The 9240-nt window shown below is 38.5% G+C and overlaps 1 protein-coding gene across 1 annotated transcript; it reads right to left on the bottom strand.

Moving 5' to 3' along the window:
• Positions 1-6556: 6556 nt before the first annotated feature.
• On the bottom strand, positions 6557-7816 carry LOC103319577 (blue copper protein). The gene is given in 3 exon segments (XM_008221129.2): positions 6557-7138; positions 7574-7657; positions 7660-7816. Coding segments are annotated over 3 exon segments (567 nt in total). The 5' UTR covers positions 7745-7816; the 3' UTR covers positions 6557-6740.
• Positions 7817-9240: the final 1424 nt, after the last annotated feature.

The following is a 9240-nucleotide window of genomic DNA, read 5'->3' as shown; positions in this document are numbered from 1 at the left end:
TGCTCCTTGAACTATACCCCAACTTTATTTTCGTCCCTCACATTGTTTTGTTGTTACTATGGTACTTTAATTATACCTCTAGTTACAGAAACCGTCCTTGCCGTCATCTTTGTCAAATTTACCGTTAAAAATGATGACATGATATTGACAAGTCCTACTTGATATGGGCAAAAATGTATTTTCGCACAAAATTTAAAAAAAAAATCAAATAATATCTCTCTCTCCAGCCCGATTCCTCCCCCTCTCCCAATTAGGTCGGAGGTTCACTCTCAACTATGAAAAATTTCTAAAGCTTCCTCCCAATATCCATTTGAACTGCAAAACACCATATATGGAAAAAGAATCCGGTAACAACCCATCCATTCGTAACCTATAGAGGCCAAGGAAGGGATTTTGGAGGAGGTTGGTGGTGGGCTGTGTAGCTAAAGCCATGTTTAAATGATTGGTGGGGGCTGGGAAGAAATTGGTGGGCGGGAGAAGAAATATGGGTGAGAAGGGACTTGATCAAAAACCAATGCAAGAAGAATATATGAAAATGGGACAGACAATGGAAGCGGCCCACCTAGATACCCATAAACCCTCTGCTTCTCTGTTTTGATCAGATCTAAGGTGGACGATGAGGGCTGGCGTTTTGGGTTCGTGGGTGCTGGGGTTGCGGCTACGGTAGAGGGTGGCTGTGGGATAGTTTGAGGGTTGGAGCTTGCAGGTGGTAGTCATGGGGAATGGGGGAAGAAGAAATCGTCGGGGGAAGAGGGAGAGTGCACAGGAGGGGAGGAGAGAGAGAGAGAAATACATATATATATATATATATGAATTTCCCAATTTGCCCTTAATTTTGATAAGAAATTTAACTAAGTTGACAGAAAGACCAATGATGCAACACGAGATCTAATTGAAACACCACGGTAACAACAAAATTATGTGAGGGACAAAAAGTAAAGTTGGGGTATAGTCTAAGGACCATTGCTACAATTTAGCATATTTCATAAGTTGTAGTTTGATATAACAGATTACACGATGATAGTGTATTACTTACTAGAAATAAATTAGGTTCACAATGAAACTAAATATGAACAAAATGAAATACTTGTCGCTCATTATCCGAAACTTTTTCGAATTTATTTTGGTGTATGTGTAGATTACTCTAATTATCAAATTATTGGAATAAAAGCGTCTATTTATTATTGCACCTCCCTGCTTAAGTGTTGCTGACATAAAATGATAAATTTTTGTTTTTGTGAATCATTATTATTATTTTGGGTTCATATATGTGATATATAAGTTTGGTCTTCCACATTGGTTTCAGATTAAGAAATAATGGTGGAGGTATTTTAGTGCTTCTCCTTTTTCATGATTGTAATTGATATGCATGGTGATATTGGTGGATAAAGTACCAGACAATTAGACAAGCCATCTTCATCAAGGACACTGAAGAGAGAGAATTGTCTGCTTGTCTTCAGAGCCAAGAATTGACTCACTCTCAGATTATGATGACCAAGTGACCATATCTCCATAACCGAAACTTCTTTGTTTACAGTCTACAGATACATACACTCGGCATTTTATGTGTTAATCGCTCTTATAACGTGTATTTATTTATTTTTCGATGAAGAATATACACTGTTTACAGCTCTCATCACGTGAATTACATAATACGAGAGAGAGAGAGAGAGAGAGAGAGAGAGCAAAGCCAAGGGTTTGTAAGTTTCCCATTTGCACCAGCTGTTAGTGTACGACTCTGTTCTGTGTCCCATTGATTGATGAAAATAGCCCGTAAAACTTACATTGATGTGTAAGGCTTGTAAAGATGAGCCTTCAGTCCTGCTCTCCTGCTCTCCTGCCCTCCTGCCTTGGTAAAAGATTTGATCTTTCACTAAAATCTCAAAAAACTACACAAATTTGGGTCCAGTGTGACATGACAACTAAGCTTTTTGACAATGATGTGCCTCCTTTGGTCCCCTACTTACCTTATACCCAAAAAAAAATTAATTAAAAAATATATATCAAACCCTACTTCTATGAACTTCTTTTCATGTAGGCTAAAGCAGCTACTAGGGTTCTATACTTTTTTCTTCTTTTTTTTCTTTGTTTCTTTTTTTGAGAAAAACTAGGGTTCTATATATATATATAAAAGGTCACCAAAGCTTTTTTCTACGTTTTAAAAGCATCATATGACAGATTGACAGACAAGCTTATTTTCGATGAGTAGCTTTGCTTCTTTGGCTAAGAATGATTGTTCTCCATATATACTACTGCCTTTTGATGCGCCGATGTAAATATTAGTTGCTTGCTAAGCTTAAATGGTTAATCATTCTTACCTTATGAGCAATATACAGTCACATCACATGTCTGGTTTTTATCTTGTAAAGACTAAGTGAATATGTTTGATACGCTTATGAGTCTCTTTGATGAAAGCATATAAATCATTTTAAGGTCGTATCATCATGGAATCAAATTCTTATTATAATATTTGAATTGATAACACCATATGATGATTTGACAATTTTATTTTAAAATTTATCGTTTATCGTTTTTCATAATTCTAATTCCTTTTTCAAGACATATTCTAATATTGCTTAAGGGTGTACTGATCAGTTGCAAATTGCAATTACATCGTGACACATAACTAATCTTAAATATTTGGCATGATCGCATTTGCTAATCCCTATGTGGAATCAAAATGCAATCGTGCTTAATTAACATTTCCATAATAACCCGTTGATTAAATGATGGGACATTGGTGGCGTTTCATTTTCCAAATCGGAATGTTACTTTAGTTGTTAGTTAGTGTGATACGTGGATGCTGGAAACCATCAAACCTTTCTAATTGGGAATCTAATGGAACATGTACGAGGATGGTGGCCACGTACTCAAAACCCAAACAAAGCAGTTTGGTTGCATTATTGTTAGTTGCCTTGCGACATTATCATATCATGCATAATGGCATACGTTGAAATGAAACTATATTTACACAAAGTTTGAACTTTCATTTCAACATATAGCGATCATGAGAGGATGAGTATAGAATGAAATTAACTAGGGTTTACAAGACTTTGCTTTGGGTTGCCCTGCCCGTCCCATTTTATAGACCTACATTTTGGTAAAACATGGTTAACATAAATACTTAAGTTGTTATTATTCTTTAATTGATCTTAATTTGATTGTAATTAATTAGATAAGGGTTTTGAGTTGAGTGTTTACGCTAGGTCTCATGCATACTTGTGTTTGAAAGAATTTATGTATGTTTGGAAGCTTGTAAGAAGGAATTTTTGACAGGGTGTAACTTCTCATTGGTATAGATGAATGCCATTTAAAGAGACCTTACATCATAAAAAAAATAAACCAAATTGAAATAAATTAAACCTTATTCCTCCTCTTTCTTTTTATCTCTCAACCATAAAACTCTTTTTGCCCAAAAAAAGAAAAAGAACCAAAAAACTCTCTTGAATGGCGAATACTTTAAAGAGCGGAAATAATGCTCCTCCTAAAAAAGAAAAGAAAAGGAAATTGTATCATTTTTAATAATAATAAAAAAGCTAATAAAAATGAAGAAATAATTAATAACGTGGTAGTTTTCAGCTAATAAAAGTAAGGTGAAAAAATAGTTACATCAAGATTTGGAATTGGCATCGCCATTCTTAACAAACGGGTTTCTAAAAATTCCTGAATGTGGACGGCTGGGATTTGAGCTCCCCCATAATTTGGGCAGAAGCCCGTTTTTCGTTACACATGTACGGTGGCGCTTACACCGTCAACCGACTAACCACAAACCCCAAACCCTCACTATATATACTCCTCCTCCTCTCTTTCCCTTTCAACCCGTCTTTGTCCAAATCCCAAACCCTCCTCTCTCTCTCTCTCTCTCTCTCTGTGTTTCTCCTTTTCACCAGCTTCACAATGGCCATGGCTCGCTCTGCTTTCGTCTTGTTCATGACCCTGGCTCTCGTCGCCGGCTCGGCTCTGGCTCAGCAGCAGCAGAACCAGAATCAGGCTCAGGCTCCAACCCAGGCTAAGAACCAGGCTCAGGCTCCCTCGGCCACCCCAACCTCCTCTCCCACCCAACCGCCAACCTCCGCGAACGCCCAGTCCCCAACCGCCAAGTCCCCAACCGCCACCCCACCAACCTCCACCCCACCCCAGCTGCCAAGACCCCAACCGCCACCCCGCCGCCACTCCCTCGGCTTCCACCCAGGCGCCTCAGGCCTCCTCTCCTTCCTCCGCTCCAACCACCTCATCCTCCGCCCCGACCACCTCCTCCTCCGCCCCCACCACATCGACCTCCGCCCCCACCACCTCGACCTCTGCCCCCACCACCTCGACCTCCGCTCCATCCTCCGACTCTCCATCCGGAGGCTCTCCCCCGGCACCACCCACTTCCTCGACATCGGCTTCCAGTCCGGCCACCGCCCCGGCCGGCGCGGCTACCACTCCGGCTGAGGCCCCGGCATCGCCCTCTGGAGCAGTCATGAACAGAGTCTATGCTGCTGGATCTGTGGCCGCGGCCGTCATTGCAACGTCGTTTTTGGTCTAGATCTGTTGCGGCGGAGAAAGGCCTTTTTTCACGTAACCGGGAGAGAGTTGCGGCGGGCGGATCTTGAGCTTCGTTTATATTAGCGGGTAGAAAAAGAAATTTATCTAATTTTACTATTTTTGGTTTTTGATTCGAGGATGATGGTTTCATTGGCGATATTGGACGGTGTTGATTGGATGGGATGGTGGATCTAACGGCTGATCGTGATGAGATCGGCCTTATTAATCATTATTATGAATTATTAATTACTATCATTGTCATGATTGTTGCTGATGATGATGATTATGGATCAAATTCTTTTGTTATGATCTGATTCTAATCATATATATTTAATTACAGTCTGAGCTTTAATGTTTTCAATTAATGATTCTTGTTTTTGTTCGTTTGATTACGGACACGTGGAGTCAAACAGCGTTGACTCCTTAACTATTATTTTTCTGGCATTGGGTTTCGTTTTGTCGTTTGTTGAACCAAAAGTAGAGCAAAGCTTTGTAGACCCAACCCAACTGCTTTGCGACAAAGAGCTTTTTCAAAAGTAGAAAGAGAAAGGTGTGTTTGTCTTTTTTTTTTTTTTAGTTATAGGAAAAATGTGTAACCCTAGCAAATTACATGGACAAAACATGTTCTTCCTCATTCTTAGGATCTTAATCGCGGGTTTGATCCTAGTTTTGTTGCTTCAATCTAGACCCATGCCATAAAAATTTCCACCAAATTCTGGAAAGCAAACCACATTGAATTTATTTCTTCTTTTTTGGTGGAAAGAAAAAAATCCTCAAGATTCATTGATGAGTGAAAAAGGACAATGGTGTTGTACCAGAACAAAAGAAAAATCAGCTCGAGAAAAACAGAAAAAAGAAAAAGAAAAAAAGACACGATGGGTGAAATAACAAGACAACTGGACCACGTACAATTTGGAGAGGACAGGAAAACACAAGATTGAGCTACAAAAGCAAAAGGGATAAAGATCCGGCTTTTTCTTTGGCACTGAAACATCAGTTCCATCTACCTTCCGTCCACATCCCAAACTCAGTTTGGGGGACCAGCAGCAACACCATCAGACCAACGAAAGCCTTGTCCAGGGAAAAGATGGAGGTAGGTATCTGTCTTCCGCCGATTTGAGATGTAAAAGTAAGACACTTAATCCCAATTGGGTTCAAACCAGAAAAAGAAAACCTCAATTGGGTCTATGGGTCCATTGGGCTTTAGCTGGAGCTTGGTGGGTTACAATTGGGTCCGGGCCAGTTGGGTCGTGTTAGCTTTCCTAATATGACACCCGGAACCTAATATGACGATTGTTAATGTTAGTGAAAAACACTTGAGGGTGTTGTGTTGGATACGAAAGTTTGGTGGGAATTGGAATATCGGGACTCAATATCCAACATTGGGCCAACAATGTCCAGTCCAATAAAGAAGGGTTTTGAATTACAGACAACTCCCATGACACTTTGACGGTGTGAAAAAACCTTCTCTCATTTTCTAATTTTGGCCAAAAACAAAATCCCACATTAGAAAATTAATATACTTTTGAATGGATGGGTTTTTAGGGGCAAGTTACTGATTTTTTTTACTTCATCAAAACGGTTTAGACTAGGAAGTAGAGTTTTTATTATTGGAAAAGATGCTTTATTATAACGCCATAAGAGTATACAATGGAGATGATGAAAACATCCAAAACCCAACGTGAAAGTCAGGAACCAGAGCTTGATGTTAAACAGATTCACGGCCTGAAACAATCACGATGAAACAAATAAAAAATAATATAAAAAAAACTATTACCCAAAACAATACATAAGGGACAAAAAGAACCCCATTAGAGTCCAGTGATGAGCAATAGAGTTTTGAACGGCTTATTTGTGAAGAATCTTATTTCTGCTAAGAATCGATCCATTCAGCCTATTTTTCCATCGGCTACGCCTACAGGCCTGCTGGTTGCCCCTATACTCAATCTTTTGTTATCTTTCTTTTCTTTTTCTCTTATACCCTCATGCAAAGTACAAACTAATTTAATCGACCCACAGTGATTTCAAAGCAAAATGCATATTATTAACATCAATCAGGCTACATATATATATATATATAATTTTTGTCTTTTTAAAATTGGTCCAAATAATTATAACATAAGAAACTCAAATCACCGCTAATAAAACAGGGAGAAAATAGCACTGCCTCTATCCTGGCAATATTTAGAGCAATCACCAGCCTGCCAAACTTATGAAAGAATCAACACACAAATAGCAACCCAAGTAACACAAATACTCCACAAAGCCACAACCGGAGAGGTAGATAGACTGTTGTCTACGCCTGTTGATGAGGGTGTGGTAACTGCAGGGCTGGTAACTGTAGAGTTACTGCCGGAAGTAGCCGGTGAAGGTGAACCCTTGGTAGATGGTGCTGCTGTTGATCCTGACCCTACTACATTCACAGAAAGCTTCATCCCCATCCCACAATGCCCAACCACAGCACAAATGAAGTAACGAGTCCCAGCAGCCTTGAGAGGGATGGTGGTGGCTCCACTGCTATCACTTGTGATTGAATTGCCCACTGTGCATGTCTTGTAGTCGCTTCCACTCACTTCATCCACTGTGTGCCCACTTCCATAGTTGAACGCTACCATGTAAAGAGAATTTGGGAAATTAGATGCAAGTGCAAAATATAAATCGAAGTAGCCAAGTAATTCTGTTTTTCGGGTTATGTGACATGTTGTGTTATTAGATTGTAGTTCTTGCAAAACACATCGATCGAAACAAGAATTCACATAATCAATAAGTTCCATTGACCATTTTTAATTCTCACAGCACAAATAAAAACAAGAATTCACTTAATCAATTGTCAAAAGTGACAAAGCTGCTCACCTAATGAATAGACTAAATTGACCGTCTAACAAGAATTCACTTAATCGGTGATTTAGATTCAGAGTCTAGTAACACCAACATATGTGTTGTTGATGAAGCATGTATGCATAACAATTATTCTATTTTATTTTTGTTAAATATGCATCTACAATATATGGAAGAAAATAATTAAAAGATAATTAGGATTTACCTAGGCTATCACCAACTGCAAAGGTCTTGCCACTAGTCCAAGTGCTATAATCAACACCACTAGTCCAGCCAGAGGAGTCTCCACAGTGTAGACAGTGGCTAAGCAGCTTGGCATCATGACCATGGAAAGTACAAGGAACATGCCCACAATTGCAGCCCCTGTGCCTGCCATTTTGATGAGCTAGCAACTATGAGAGATAGAGAGAGAAGAAGAAGCCTTTTGTGATAATAAAACTATAAAGTTGGAATTGCCTTATATAATGGCATGAAGGGGTTGGAGTAAGTAGAGTTTGGTCCACTTAATTCCATTGAAATGCAAAACTTCTGTCAAGGAACTCATTGCATGAGGATGACTTCGGTTAGACTTCATACCTAATATGCTTCTGATAATGTGACCTTTTTTCTTTTTTCCTTCTTTTTGAATTCTTAATCTCTTCTAATTAATCAAGCTTCAAAAGTAAGAAATATGATAAACAAGGCTATCATGTAGGTAGTTATGATAGTGTTCTATCTTTTTTCAAACCATTGTTTAAGCACAAAGTGGACCAAATTAAAGGCATGATCAAAAGGGTTGGCTTGTGAATTAAGAAAGAAGCAAATTATACTTATTAGAGATTTTGTTTCCTCATAATCTGAGCACTATCTTTGGTTGGTTGCTGTTACATTTTGTTGTTGAGGTTAGAAAATTAGACTTTAGATTGATGCCAAAGGGGAATCCAATGACCATCATAATTAGACACCAAATGTAAACATGAAAATCTAACCCATCTTTGAATCTTTTGTTTTTCCCTTTTCAATCTTCAAGTAGAGGCCCTGTATTCATGTAGAGAGAGGATGCAATTACAATGCCACAAGCCAAAGTTAAATTGTGAAATTTTTGAGAAGTTTGAAAATTTCATCAAAAGTTTCAACAAAGAAAACATTAAAGACATTTATTTGAGTTCAATTTCATGCGTTCTCCCTTATTTCATTCTTCTCATCTCATGATATATTTTTTTCTCTCAAAGTGAAAACTACAAATAAAAATGTTACCAAATGAAATTACAACTGTGCGGGGTTATGAAAGCTTTTTTCAGGCAATTATTGATTGAGTGGTGACATGAAGCGTAATACGACCTTATAAGTGAAAAACGAAGTGACCATTAATTTTTACCAATGCAAATTTACTTCAACGACATTTGGCCTTTATTTTGTTAGAGAAGGTGTCGAAATAATATTTGATGAACGAAAACTTGTTGAGTGGTTTGATTGATGATAAAAAAAGAGAATTTTTGATTCACAGAAGTGAACATTGATTTCATTTTAAAAGGAAAAAGAAGTTGTACATACATGCCACGTTTTAGTTATCATTAAAAGACGTAGACCTTACTAATGTTCTTTACTTATGTTTGGTCTTTTTAATTCTTCTAGAACTAAGCAAGTACAAATAAATTCTCGAGTGAGAATGAGACCCCTGGATAGTTAAAGTGGGTGTCGAGATGGGAAGTCACATTCTATGAGCAAAACGGGTCACCTAACAACTGAGTAGAAGTCGTCATACGCATGAGTTTTTCTGTTTCTTCATGACTCATGACCCAACTGAACCCTGTGGGACCGTCTCACCACATCCCATACTTTTACAGAGGCATGGCTTCGCAGTCTATCACTTTTTGGATGCGGATTTTGAAT

The sequence above is a fragment of the Prunus mume genome, linkage group LG2, assembly GCF_029339155.1.
Source record: "Prunus mume cultivar Tortuosa linkage group LG2, ASM2933915v1, whole genome shotgun sequence".
Taxonomy (NCBI): domain Eukaryota; kingdom Viridiplantae; phylum Streptophyta; class Magnoliopsida; order Rosales; family Rosaceae; genus Prunus; species Prunus mume.
The sequence above is the reverse complement of the archived record's forward strand: the minus strand, read 5'-3'. Positions and strand labels throughout refer to the sequence as shown.